This window comes from Chrysemys picta, chromosome 7 (assembly GCF_011386835.1).
Source record: "Chrysemys picta bellii isolate R12L10 chromosome 7, ASM1138683v2, whole genome shotgun sequence".
In the NCBI taxonomy this organism is placed as follows: Eukaryota; Metazoa; Chordata; order Testudines; family Emydidae; genus Chrysemys; species Chrysemys picta.
The window spans coordinates 17,435,492-17,449,959 of NC_088797.1; the positions used below are offsets into that span (position 1 = coordinate 17,435,492).

The 14,468-nt window shown below is 45.4% G+C and overlaps 1 protein-coding gene across 4 annotated transcripts in view; it reads right to left on the bottom strand.

Annotated features, from left to right (window-relative positions):
- Positions 1 to 12,666, bottom strand: part of LOC101941737 (protein SSUH2 homolog) — a 29,086-nt gene extending 16,420 nt beyond the window's left edge. Inside the window, exons 1-6 of one of the 4 annotated variants that reach the window (XM_005288503.4) lie at positions 12,318 to 12,491; positions 8,387 to 8,445; positions 5,599 to 5,703; positions 5,156 to 5,237; positions 3,968 to 4,097; positions 2,756 to 2,816 (exon numbers count right to left, since the gene is read on the bottom strand). In XM_005288503.4, the coding sequence (XP_005288560.2) occupies positions 2,756 to 2,816; positions 3,968 to 4,097; positions 5,156 to 5,237; positions 5,599 to 5,703; positions 8,387 to 8,445; positions 12,318 to 12,340 (460 nt within the window). In that variant the 5' untranslated portion in view covers positions 12,341 to 12,491. Of the gene's footprint in view, positions 1 to 2,755; positions 2,817 to 3,967; positions 4,098 to 5,155; positions 5,238 to 5,598; positions 5,969 to 7,561; positions 7,751 to 8,386; positions 8,446 to 12,317 lie in introns of those variants that run through there. The other 3 variants (XM_005288504.4, XM_042849891.2, XM_042849890.2) reach the window with 3 other exon arrangements.
- Between the last annotated feature and the right edge of the window lie 1,802 nt (positions 12,667 to 14,468).

Sequence of the window (14,468 nt, forward strand, 5' to 3'; positions counted from 1 at the left end):
GATCTATAGGAGGTGGGCCTGAGGGTGTTGTACCCGCCACTGCCTCATCTGGGGAAGATGAGGAGGACGCCTCAGGGGGTAAGGGATCTCTGTGAGCGTCCGGCTCCAAGGGACTTGGAGGTGCAGGATCCCCTGCACCAGGGTCTGGTTCCTGCATGGGCGTCGGGGCCGGAGCCTCCATACCCCCTGGGGGAGGACGGGAGATGGTGGCCTCAGGAACCCTGGGCTCAGATTCAGCCGAGCAAGAGGCCGCTAGTGGAGCCCCTTGAGCCTGGTGATACGCCCAAGGGGTCCAGAAAGACCAATGCATAGGGTCTTGTCGAAGGTTGTCTGCCCCCTCCTGCCAATGACCCAAGTCGTCTGCAGCTTGACCTTGAGCAGGGTACGTTGAACGGGGAGCCCCTTCAGAAGAGTGAGATGCCAATCTCGAGGGCCAGGGCGGTGCCGAGCGTGGGTGCAGGGAAACGTCCTGGTACGGTGCCGAGCGGTGCCGATCAATCGGCGAGCGGTCTCTGCGTGGTGCCGATGAACGGTACCAGGATCGAGAATGGTGCCAATATGCATGTCGGTACCGGGATCCGGATCTGGATCTGGATGACGAAGACCATCTGTAACCTCGGTGCCGGGAGCGGCCTCGGGAATGGGAGCGGCGCTCATACCGGTGCCGAGAGCTGCGCCTTGACTCCGACTGGTACCGATGCTCGGGTCGGTGCCGAGAAGAAGACCGGTGCCGGGAGGTAGATCTGTGCCGCGAGTGGAGATCAGTGCCGGGACTGCGAGTGGCGTCGAGACCTGCTCCGAGACCGGGAGCGGTGCTGCGAGTCCACGCCCGGAGAAGGCGGCCGTATCAAGGTAGGCTTGCCCCTGGACTGTACCGTACGAAGGGCATGCGGTGCCGCGGGTTGAGAAGGCGCCGGCTCCATAAGGGCGATGAGGTCTCTCACCGTGGCAAACGTCTCCGGTGTAGATGGGACACAGGGCTCCACCACCTGACGAGGCGGTGAGCCAGTCCGCACCGGACTCAACGGCTGTACACCCGGCGCCGGAGTCAACGGTGCTGATAATACTTGCACCCTCTGGCGTTCGGAAGCCGGGCGCGGCTCTACCACTGGTGCGGGGGGAGCCGGTGCCTGTTGGACGGCAGCGTCCTGAGTTTTACGGGGGCCTTTTATGTCCCGGAGACAGGGACCGGCGCCGAGGGGCTTGCAGCAGACGCGGTGCTGAGGGGGGACGGTGCCGTAGTGCCTTTTCCGCGTCTGCCCGCGGTGCAGTACCGGAAGGAGCCGTTGGGGCACTACGCTCCGAGGCGCTCGGTGCCGGAACCTGACACGCTGAAGGAGGAACCAGGCTAAGTGCCGCTTCCATGAGGAGCTGCTTAAGCCTGAAGTCCCGCTCCTTTTTTGTCCTTGGCCTGAAAACCTTGCAAATCTTGTACTTGTCCGTTTGGTGAGACTCCCCTAAGCACTTCAGACAAGAGTCATGGGGGTCTCCCGTTGGCATAGTCCTAGCACATGTCGCGCACGGCTTAAAGCCGGGAGCCTTGGGCATGAGCCCGGCTGTGCGCCGGGGGGGGAAAAGGGGGGAATAAAGGCCCCCTTAACCCCTGCTAACTGCGAAAAACTATTTATAACTATTAACAACAACTACTAATCTAAAAAACACAATTAATAACTATCTACAAGAAGCAACGGGTAAAGCTAGGGAGAGTGGAGAACAGCTATGCCACGCTCCACAGTTCCAACGACCGTCACGGGCGGTAAGAAGGAACTGAGGGGGCGCTGGGTCGGCTGGGGTATATATCCAGCGCCATGAAGGCGCCACTCCAGGGGGCTCCACAGCCGACCCACTGGGTGTTGCTAGGGTAGAAAATTTCTCCGATGATCGAGCACGTGGTGCGCACACACCTAATTGGAATCGATATGAGCAAGCACTCGAAGAAGAAGTTAGCTTTCACTTAGCTGGCCCCCATGATAACATTCACCTTCCACTTCCAATTTTCCTCACTTTTTCCTCCCCTCTTCACCTTCCACTCTCCTCCATCTCTCTTCTTCCACTCTTGTCTTCTCCTACCTCTGTTTCTTCCCCACTTCCTCTCCCTCTTTCTCCTATCTGTACTTTTCCTTTCCTCTCTTCCCACCCTTCACCTGGCATGTTTATCTGATCTTCCTTCCCCATCGTCTACCTCTTCGCTTCTCTCTCCCTAAAACATTACATGAACAGAAATATTTTCCAATGGTTTTTCATTTAGGGAGAACCGGATGGAGGTGGGGATTGGACTAAAATGCCAGAATGCGATGCCAAACACATCATCACTGAGTTACTGCAGGAGCACTAGTCTAAACAGACTCGCCTTGTTTCACTGTCCAAAAGCCAAAGAGAAAACAAATGTCACAAAAGGTGACAGGCAAAGAAAGTTTGAAAAATAAATTATAGTGTTTAAACCTTTTGGTCTCCACCAATTTGGGCTGGATTTAAACTTGACACCTAAACAGGTGAAAGGCTTAGTTATCAATCCGGTTCTCCATGCCTCTGAAATCAGGCCCTAGGAGACCTCAAGGTGGATTCCAAAATTGAGGCATTCAGAATCAGTAGCCATTTTTGAAAATATTGTCCCTTATGATTCTGCTAGTCTCTGTGCAGTTAAGGAGCATGTGGTCACTCGTTAAATCCATAAGTCTACTGAGATAGTCATTCCCTGCCACAGTACATTCTACAGTGTTCACTCTCTGCTAAGTAAGAGCGCTGATTTGCTTACCATTATAAGGCTCGCTGATCGGGAATGTTTCTCTGGTTTCAGTGAAGGTTTGCAGACGATACTGATAAGACCAAACAAAAGTCAACTTTAATGTAAAGCTGCTTCTTATTTTCTGCTAGGAGGTGAAGCAATTCTGGGCTTAATCCTGCTCCCATTAAAACCAATGGCACAACTTCTATTGACTTCAAGGAGAATAGACTTGGTTCCTGCGCTAGGGTAATAAGAGCTGTTCTGATTTCAAAAGTAAGAGCTAGACAGAGCAATAAAATAGTTAAATTAATAAACGATGTCATTCTCCATGCTATTACTCCACAGTGCAGTGTCTGGCTGAGACATAAGTAGTCTTGATATCACAGAGACATGCTAGCATAAGGCTGAGTGGGAGTGACCTGTGCTACAATGCTAAAAGTCATTGGTGAAACTTGGTGAAGATGCACACTGGGGGGGGTCATTGCACTAGCATAAGTCACGTCAGTGTTTGTTTTCTTTGCTGCTGCCTAACCACAATACTGAGGGCAACACTCATGTCTTCCAGTCCACAGTGGAGAAATCTATGAGATCGAGAACTTTTCTGACCAATTTTACATTTAGGGAAAAATTCTCTTCTCTGGGATGTACTTTAGATTCTCTCTCTCTCTCTCTCTCTCTCTCTCTCACACACACACACACACACACACACACACACACAGTCTCCCTAGTATAAACAGAGAAAGCACCACATTTTGGAGCAAAGAAAAATGTAATGGGCCTATCTTAGCTGAAAATGGCCAATTTTAGTGTGTGTGTGTGTCCGGAGGGGGAGATTATGAAATGGGACCACTTTCAAATTGGTAACATGACAAAAGCTGATTTTTTGAGATTTCAGATTTCATTGAAATATCTTGCCCACCTTCCTGTAACAGAGGGGGAATCGATCTAAGTTACGCAACTTCAGCTACGTGAATAACGTAGCTGAAGTCGACATACTTAGATCGACTTACCGAGGTGTCTTCACCACGGTGAGTCGACTGCTGCCGCTCCCCCGTCGACTCCGCCTGCACCTCTCGTGGCGCTGGAGTACAGGAGTCGACGGGAGAGCGTTCGGGGGTCGATTTATCGCGTCATCCCCTGAAACCGTAGATCTTTGCAGTTGGTATAGGAATAAGCCTATCAACTAAGCCTGCCATGCAATGCTAAATTTGGTCAGCTCTTTTCAATACTATATGTACTTACTCTGAATGTGTTGAGCGGAGTCAGGTTCTGGACCACCATATGTTTTGCAGGGGCAATCCGATAGCAGCACTTATCGGCTGTGTACTGTACTAAGGCTTCTCTGGCTACTTGCTCAGAAATAGACAGAATGCTGGAAAATCAACGAAAAAATGTTTTGTTAAAAACTGGACAATCCACTTTGCTTCCTGAGATTGAGGAAGAAACTTCTTTATACAGTGAGGAAAAAATGTAAAACCATCAGCCACCATTTTCTTAAGTGGCTAGCAATATGGCATGTTTCACTTTTAGGTGCCTTGCTAAAGACACATTTGGAAAGGGTCTGATTTCTGAGGGTGCTGAGCCCCTCTGAAAAATCAAGTTGCTTTAAAATATCTTGTTGAGCACGCAAAATTTGGGGTGCTCTAACTCACAAGTTACTTATGAAAATCATGCCCGTCATCCTAGATTACAGTTGTATGTAAAGTCTGGACTAATTTGACGGTAGGTTGACATTTCTGATGGCAAATAAAGGTCAGGAAAGGTCCAGATCAAATCCCTGAATCCAAAAACTCCTGAACATTGGGGCCGTAAAAAAATTCAGATCTGATCAGACTCAGAGCCAAATTCCCAAATGTTCAGAATCAGTGTTTGAATTCAATAGAGCATAGAGATCAGTTCAAGCTGTTACTCTAATGCAAGGTTTGGACCCAGGATTCTGGTTCAGTGTCACCTCTTTTCTCTATTCTCTTTCTCTGGGCTAGATGGACTTCTGGTCTGACCCAGTATGGCTGTTCTTATGTTCTAATTTTCTTTACCAAGGTAAGGTGAAAATGCATTGTTCTGTTTTAGAAGATGTTTCTCTTCATAATGCTGCTGTTTTAAAGCAATGTGCACAAGGCTGTAGGAAAAGACAGGCAAAGGACAATTCTATTAGCTGCTAGTCAAAGGTACTTAATGGGCTAAGCTCCCATTGACTTCAGTGGGATTAGAATCAGGTCCAAACTCAGATAACAGCAATCAGCATCCAAGCAATATGATAGATGGTATCCAGCATTAACTTATCTAGCTAAATACATCAATAAAACATGGAAATTCAGGCTATGAATTTTACACTGTGATTCCACCATGTTCCATAGACAATAATGTAAATGTGAGTTCAAAAAGGGTTTGCACTCCCACACTGGAAACAGCACCTAAAAGGCATCTTACCTCCACTCTGTCTGAGGTGGAATGGAATCATTGGGCTCTCCTTCGGGCACCTGATCAGCTGGGGGAGGTAAACCTTTATTTCCTACAGTGAAATAACAGCAAGAAGAGGTGCTCGCATTTAGTAACTTGCATTGGCACAGTTCAATTTTCCGCTAGTTTGGAAAGATGCAGATGATGAGTTCAGAACTCTGCTTCTTATAATATAACTTGCTGGCTTTACTGTTACCTCATCCTCCTGTGTCTTTTATTAGTCTCATTTACCTGTAGTATTGTATCATAACCTAGATTTTTGGCTGTCTTTTTATTGTGTATCTCTTCAATAAAGACAATAAAGACCAGTTCCTTGATTACTTTAACACTATCTGCAATAGGTGGTTATTTAAAAGTGACAGACATTGCCCTGGACAAACAGCCCTAATGCACATGTGGGAGACTGTACCAACCACAGTCTCCTGAATCTTCCCCTTCATCTTCAGTGGCACCGTCCATCAGCTCCAAGGGGGGCGCAGAGGGTCGTTCATGGGGTGAGGAATAAGGAGCAGGGGCATCTGCAACACATGAATTTAAGAGAAGTGAATTCTGGTAGGGATCTAAAAGTACATACAGTAGACTGAAAGTGCTTTGCAAGGAAACAGCCATTAACAATACAATAAAAACATCAAGAGGAGAGAACATATGAAGTCATTAATACCAGTTTGAAGTAATGATGGGAAACCTTCAGCAGAATGTTCCAAGACATGTGCTGTATTGATTAGACCTGGATTGGAAGTGATGTCTTCACAACAATGGTGTGATGTTTGCAGGTCAGTATACTGCACGTTCCCAATCAGTTTGTCCTACCACTATGGTACTTGTGGGTCACCAAGAACCAAGTGTTTCTGCAAAATGATTAGTCCATATCTGAATTAGTTACCATTCCAGAATTGAATCTTTGGCTTCACTAGTCCTTCTATGGTGCATTAACCTTAGATCCCATAGACTGGGATACAAATGCCACAGAAGTAGATGGCCATGGTATTGTGATGATTCAGAAGATGTGGGTTAAGGGGCAGTCTCAAAATTTCTGACTTTTAGGTTAATGGAGATCAGCTATATTGCAAAAATAACAGGATTGGTCTTTGAATTACAAGATCTCTCCTTTCTGGACCACATAAAACCATATTATTCAAGCATTCCCTTCTAGTCAGTCTATGAAGTGTTAGATCGTGGCCACAAGTAAGAATGTGCATTCTGGCACATTCTCGAGGGTGGGAATCTCAAGGCAGTGAATGGGATCAAGCAAAACGAGGCAAAAGGCAGCACTGGAGCTGTCTGTCTAGCTAATCTATCTCTCTAGTAGTCAAGGGAGGAAGGCAAAAATCTTTCATAGGAATCCACTCTGGCAGATCTGCCCAGCCAAAAGTGCTTAACAACCCAGAGAGTTTATAAAGTCAATTGCTAAACTAACCTATTTCAGTAGCAAACAAATCTGCTCATCGGATTCAGAGTAAATTGACTCAGAGAGAAAAGTCCAAAGAGAATAAAAAACAGTCACTGTTAATTTGTTTCAGAAACATCTCTGCCATGTTTCTGAGTACAAGAAGCAGACGTCAAGTTTGTTCTTCGAACTCAGGAAGATGTGGCAATGAGCAACACAGAATGCCACAGGACTCTTTCTCCTCTAATGGGAACTTTTGGGTTACTGCAGGTCAGAAACGTGAAAATATTGTTCTCAGAAATATGCAGGCAGTGTGCTGTATATTTGTACAGTTTGTACAGTATCTGCAACACATGCTTGGCATATTATTTGTTTTGTTACCCTTTACTATTGGTCAGCTTTATGCTACGTGGTTAGCCACAATGCTAGGGAAGGAAAGGCCATTTTGTCTTTAAGGAACATGACTGTGAACATCCAGATTTTATTCTTTGCAACAGGTTTGTTTTCCATGTGCCCTTGGGAAAACTCCTTAACTCTTCCATGCCTCAGTCTCCTCATCTGTAAAAATGGACAGAATTATATTTACCTGCCCACATCCACATTAGTGTAAGATCATTGCAAAATCACCATACCATTTAGCACAGTTTAACAGCCTCTGCTCAAGATAGCTTCAGGACTGGACTAGTAGGAATGCTGCAAGCTAAGGACATAGGTGCACTGGCAGAGCTGTGTGAGAGAAAGTTCCACAGCATCTGCCTTGTAACATGCCTGCCTCCGTCTGATGCTATTAGTCACTCACTTTCAGAAGCATTAAATTTACTCACAAACTTTAAGTTAACTCAGGGCCCTGTTTGCACTGGTTACAGCCCCATGAAACCTTCCTGACGTCAGTGGAGTTCTGCAGTGTGTAATTCAGTGCAGAATTTGACCCAGAATAAGTAACTAAAATAAGAGAATGGAATGCATGAATTTTTGCTTGTCTCACTTACCTGGTGCGCTGCATATGTGACAGTGGTCTCTATCTTGCATCCTCTGCTGTATGGTGAAGACTCCTAACCTATTGTGACTCCAAATGAGTCAAGTCGACCGTGCTAGATAATATAACTAGGTCTGTTGTTTCTGTTGTTAGTATAACTGGATCTGTTGTTGCTCTTGTAAAACGTATTTTCACGTCATCAAAGAATGGGTAAATATTTGAATATGACTCCACCTTCTTTGAAAGTGCAGCTCAAGCGTGGTAAAGGACTGGGGACTTTTTAGAGGGGAACAAGCATAACCATGTGGAGTTTCACAATGTGAGCTGAAATCGTGATGATCAGCATGCCTGACTGCAAAAGAAAAGCACTGACCGTCATGTGCTTTATGTGTCTCTCAAAAGAGAGCCTCAAACCTTCCTTCAGGTACACAGCATTTATCATTCAGGGGAGACTCAAAGCCCTAAGTATTTGCAACATATTAGTGTCTTCATGTACTATGAACTGTTATACGCTTGGGTTATTCTTTTTCTGACATACCAGCATGATGTCATTAAGAATGCTTCCAAAGACACACACAAAATCAAAACCTGGTCTATTTTAATTGTTACCGTTATTGCATAAGTTATTTGAAGCCCAACGTTGTTCTTATTGAAGTCAACAAGGTGGGACAATGGTCTTTTCTTTTGTTTTCCTCCTTTTTTAGACAGGACAACAAACAAAACTAAGGATTGTGGGTAGTTTAGCTCCTGGCCAATCTTGCTTGAAAACAGCCTGCTCAGTAGTTTAGATCTTATCTCAGGTAAACAGCTGCTAATTTACAAATACCATTGTCCATACCTTGTGCAACAGAGGGAGAAAGGAGACATTCACTTCCATAATTCAGACGGCTTTCATTTCTGTTTGGAAGAATGCAAACAAAGAATATAATGAAACAAGCCCTCTGCTAGGAGAAGGGGGATGCACAGCAAGGTCATGATTCATTATGACGCAGGATTAGTGGTATTTATTACCCGCTCGCCCCTGGAGGCGGCCCCAACAGGACGAAAGTTGAGACACATTGGCAGCGCAATTTAGGAGAAACTCATCCTGCTATTGCCTGTGCTGTGCTGTGCTGTTGGGTGTGTTACTTTGAGTAGTGAGAATGTGGCAAAAAAAAAAAAAGCCCTGTGAATAGTCCATCACATTTTTAAACCAATATGAATGTGTTTGCACCCCTTTTGCAAATACCTCTGGGAATCAGATCAGTGGTTGGCCGGAATGCTCATGGAAACCGAGTTGGGTTTTTACTTAATATAAAAGTAAACACAAGCCAGCTTCACCTCCTTAAAATGTTTCTTAACTGTGATTACCATAGCAAGTGCTTGCATAATATTGAATTTTTTTTCTCCTGCTAGCAATCTCACTACAAAACTGTCATTAATCATTCATCAGAAGCCAGTTCTGTTTTCAAGCCCTTAATCGCTGGATTTTTCCATACTAACTTAACTGGTTGCACACTACCCTGTACAATGAGTGGATGGATGGAACAGCACTCTCCAGCCGAGGCCTCTCCTAGTCCTGGCATGCCCCCAACGCTGTGGGGCAATGGGATAGAATGGCACAGAACTGGCTAGCCACCAACCGCACAAGCCAAAGATTCCCCCATTCCAGAGTAATCACCAGTTGCCTGATAAAGCAGTTTTACAGTCTCCCTGCCTTGGCAAAGTGGTACAGAGACTGTATTGTGGGCAATGGTCTAGTCTAATGTGAATTAAAAACCCAATCGTCAATCAGGTGGTCACCTGTGCAAGTCTTTAACCTGCTTTTTATCCCCTCTATAATTGTTTTGCTTTGTCCAGATACAAAGAGATTTCTAGCCTATTTGTGGGCCTTAAACCCCATCCCTCCTGTACGCTTTGCTGGAAGTTGTGCAGGTCTATGTGAGCTGAGAATATGCTTCCTAAATTAAAATGCTTCTCTCCGATATTTTGGTTGGTGTCCTGGTTCTCACTTGGGCTGAATCGTTTTATAGCGGCTGCGAGCAACTATTTTAAGTTTCTGCTTTGCACGGTTTTCTTGGGGAAGTTTTCTAAAACAGAGACTGAGGGCTAGGAGTGTTGTATGTGAAGGCCACGTCAGAACAAACTCATACCATCTGATGGATGAAAAATGAGCGATGGGGATCTGGATAGCAAAGGTGGTTTTTAATGATGTATGGGGCCTTTCACTAGTAATTCAAATGCAGTCTGGGCCACAAGTGACAGCCATCAGTTGACTGATGATCTGTAATTGGTAAAGATGATTTTGGTGTCTTGCTTCAGTTCCAAGAGGTCAGATGTCCACATCATATAAAAAAATCATCACAATCATCGTGGCAAGGACTGAGTGGCAATGAAGAATGAACAACTCTTACACCTAGTGGTGGTCCCTCCAGGCCGGGGCTTAGGGGCACAGTGAGGATGTTTGCAGTGCCCGTGATCCAATTGTATCGGATCGGAAGATAAATAAATGACTTTAGTGTCATCCGACTGGAACTTCTTTCAAAATGTGGCTGAGACACACTGTCCAGAGGTAGATCGTGAATTTCCCAGCATTTAAGTGTTTCATATCCAAAGTTTTGGTTTGGCTCTACTTCAGCCAAAAACCTTCAAACTGGATTGAGTTACAGTTCAAAAGGCACAATATACAGAGATGGGCAGGGTACACTAAGGAAACCTTTACAAAACACTAAGCTGTTTAGACATTTTGTTTTAATGCATGGTGCCCCTTTCTTCCTTTTGTAGACCACTCTACCACTGATGAGCTGATATTTTTTAATCTTGATTCCCAGGGTGTAGAAACCTTTATCACCAGCCACCTAAGATTTCCCCTTTACTGTTTGTACTTAACAATGCAGGTATAATATGATGTATTAAACATATACTTGAATCTGTGTTGTAAATTTTAAAGAAACTTTGCTAGATGCTTGAAGCAGAACATACAGACACTTTGTAAACCAAAGTCTATAATGTTGTCATAAGTAGCTTACCCTTGATAATTCTTCTTTATTTCTTAAGCATTTCTCTAACAATCTCCATAAAAACCTCAACAAGAACACCCAAGGAAATCACATACCATAAAAAATAGCATAACAAACTACTGATTTGAAAAAGGTCAAACCAGCGAACATGTCTGAGGTTTTTTATAGACATTGGATAATTTGCTCTTGGTACCTGTTTAGAATCATGCCAGATGTCTGATTCTAAAAAGGAAATCCAAATAAGGTTAAAAATAAAAGGGGGAAAATTCCAAAATGGGCTGTAAAGGTAATACCATTGCTATGACTAACAGTCCTGGCAGGCCAAATTTTTATCTCATCTACACCCATGTGATCTCTGAGTCACTGCCCAGAAGTCAACGGAGTTAGAGATAACCGTGTGTTGTTAAACGAATGATGTGTGAATCTTAGAATGTTTATCTGAATCTCTGAAAATGCTGTGCAGGAATTTTCCTAGCATTTCTGGTGCTTCCTGCTCCCAGCTGGACTAGAAACATTGCAAAAATAGCCTCTCATCACATCCCAGGCAGAAGCATGTAATACAGAGGGGTGCAGAGCTTAAAATAAGGGGGAAAAGAAGTTAACTGAAACCTTATTCTAGTTAGCTGGAAGAGAGCTCAGAGAGACAATTTAACCTGTTCTGAAAACAGACTCCCCCCTCAACGTACATCATTGTCAAGGGAAACACTTGCAATGTTAGCCCAGATTATCAACTGGCGTAAATCAGCATAGGTTTCAATGGAGATACTTATTTGCACCAAGTGAGGATCTGGCCCATTGTGCTTCAAAGGATAAATGTACGTCTCCTGTTATTATTAGTAATGGAAGTTGCACATTTAAGTTAACATCCCAAGCATAGCACTGTTCAATAGATGGAAGGGGAACAAGGATAGCCCTACTTTAAGAAGGGTTAAAATGTACCACATTGTCCAGTTCCAAACTGCATTTTGCAAAAATAATTGAGAGTCTTCACATCATGCTTACGCATCCTTTTGAAGGAAAAATACTGTGTTATTCTATAATAAATACTCTAAACATGGTAATAGCATTGTTACATGCAGTTTTTAGGTGTGTAACTGTACTGCAATCCTCAACTGTGAATTTCATTGTTTTGGTGAGTTTCATATAGGACTACATTTTCAAACCAGGGCAGATAGCTACAATGATAAAATGTGGGATTTTAAAGATCTATCCACTGCAACCACATCTGAAAATATGGTCATTCACCTTCATTGAATATACTGTATTGCCCCTAGTCTTAGGAAAGCGTCCATCATGCCTCACTCAGGAAGGATTTTATTGATTCTGAGCAGCAAAAACTAGGAGTTTTGATGGAAACAAACTGTAACTGACTCATATACATATCATGGGATGAAGACATCTTTACACAATATAAAAAAGGCAACGCTGAGAATACTAACTGGCATTCACTAGAACTTTCCAGAGTTAGATGAAAAACTCCCTCTGACTTAGCAACAGCATAAACTGAAAAGAAACTGTTTCATTTTATAAACATTAGTGTTAGCATTTAAAAACCAACTGAGCCATTTCTACAAATTCTCCCCAAATTTTTACTTTTATTTGAGTTAAAAAAACAAAACAGTTTCATAGCTCTCTTAATCAGCAGCCTCCCTCTCTCTGCATTACTGTATTAAAATTCCATGCAGCGACTGTACGATTCCATGATTTTTCCAACAGCAGAATGTTTGCACCTCTCCTTCACAAAAATACATTCTTATTTCTTAAGCTCACCCGATCTGCAGCTCTTGCTCCATTGTTGTCGAAAGACACTGACTGCTGTTTGCTCAAGAAATGACACTTCCTGTGCTGGTGTTTAGCTCCCAAAAGGCCTCACAGTTGGAGGAAGTTGCAGTGTCTGTACTAATCTACAAGTCCAGGATCACACAAATTCCTGTAGGGTTTCAACATGCCATCCCCCTAGTTTTAATCAGCAAGAGCCAGCTATTTAAAAAATTGCTTTCTAAGGGCTTGATCCTGTGCCCAATGTAAAGACTCCCACTGACTTCAACAGGGAAGGATAAGGGCCTAGATCTCTTGGTCACTGACTGCTTCCGCCCACTGGGCTTGTCTAGACTAGAATAAAAACATGTATTTCTAAAACTGTAGTGCAGACAAGCCCTCTTTTCCTTTTTCCTATCTGGGCCCCTGAATTTGTTACCTTGGTAACTCCTAGCTCTGGTCTGCACGGGCTATATTGGAGGGTCTGGACATTAACCCTGCTTTAGCGCAGTTGCTCTGCAACAGAAAAGAACCTCTACGGATTTATGTGGGGACGGCTTCTCTGCGAACCCCATCCACACGAGAAGGCTTAATCCACATCCCTTAGCGATGCTATTACAGCAGAACTTGCTTTCTCTGTACAGGTTAGTGATAGGGACTCTCTAACCCGAGTCCTCCAAGCATAGGGCTACCATACGTCCAGATTTCCCCGGACATGTCCGGCTTTTCGTTCTTTAAATAGCTCTCTGGGGGGAATTTCTAAAAATGTCTGGGATTTCCCCCCAGTCGGTTATTTATCGACCGAAAAGCGGCCGAGCGTCGCTCGCATTGGGGTCTTGGCAGCCACAGCCCCTTCCCGGCTCCCCCCATCCCCTGCAGGCTTAGCACGCCGCCCGGCAGCGCTGGGGGGCGGGGCTGTGTGCCTGTGAGGGAACGCGGCGGCGGGGCCGGCAGCGGCCGCCAGAGCCCCTCCCCCCGCTTCCTCCCTCCTCCACAGCCTCAGCACGCCGCTCGGCAGCACTCGGGCGGGGCGGGGCGCTCCTTGGGGCGCGGAGCCAGACACCTGCTCTAAGCCGAGCGGCATGGTAAGGGGGCCGGGGAGTTGGAGAAGGGGGGCAATCAGGGGGCAGGGAGCTGGGGGGGTTAGATGGGTCGAGGATTTGGGGGGGACTGTCGGGGGGCAGCGGTGTGGAGAGGGGTTGGGACAGTCAGGGACAGGGAGCAGGGGGGGTTAGATGGGTCAGGGGTTCTGGGGGGGCTGTCAGGGGGCAGGGGTGTGGAGAGGGGTTGGGACAGTCAGGGACAGGGAGCAGGGGGGGTTAGATGGGTCTGGGGGCGGCTGTCAGGGGGGCAGGGGTGTGGAGAGGGGTTGGGACAGTCAGGGACAAGGAGCAGGGCGAGTTAGATGGGTCGGAGGTTCTGGGGGGACTGTCAGGGGGCGGGAAGTGGGAGGGAGTGGCTAGGGGGCGAGGCTACCCCCCTCCCGAGTGTCCTCTTTTTTGAAAGTTCAGATATGGTAACTCTATCCAAGCGTCCCTTTGCAGTGCCCTGTCCCTGTTCCACTGAACATTCACAGAACTCTCTGATGGGCTGCTCCCAAAGCTTGTAAGAGTCAGCTCGGGATCACCACTCTGCATAACACGCAGCACACAGATATGGTTATAGTGAAAACAAGAATAAAGCTTATTATCAAAGGACAGAGATTCAAATAATAGGAAGTGAGAATCTTGTAAACAAATGGTTACATATCAACCAAAATCAAAATACACTTTCTAGAGCCTAAACTTAAATCACCAAACAAGCTTGTCTCTCTCACCAACAGAAGTTGGTCCAATAAAAGATATTAACTCACCCACCTTGCCTCTGTAATATCCTGGGACCGACACAGATACAACTACACTGCATAAGATATTTCCCTGTCTCATACAAGGTAGCTTAAAAAGTCCTTTTTCTCAGCATTTTCAGCCAGATTGGCTGAGATCCCGCTTTCATAAAATCAAGCCCCCTGGCAGCTTGTCCTCACAGACTGAAGGATGCCTGGGGGTTCATCTTACCTACACAGACCAGGCCAGACCTTTGATGTTCATCTGAAAATAGGATTCCAGCCTTCCTCTGTTGTTTACCTCTTCCTGTTAATCTCCTTCTGAAGCATCCACAAGCTCT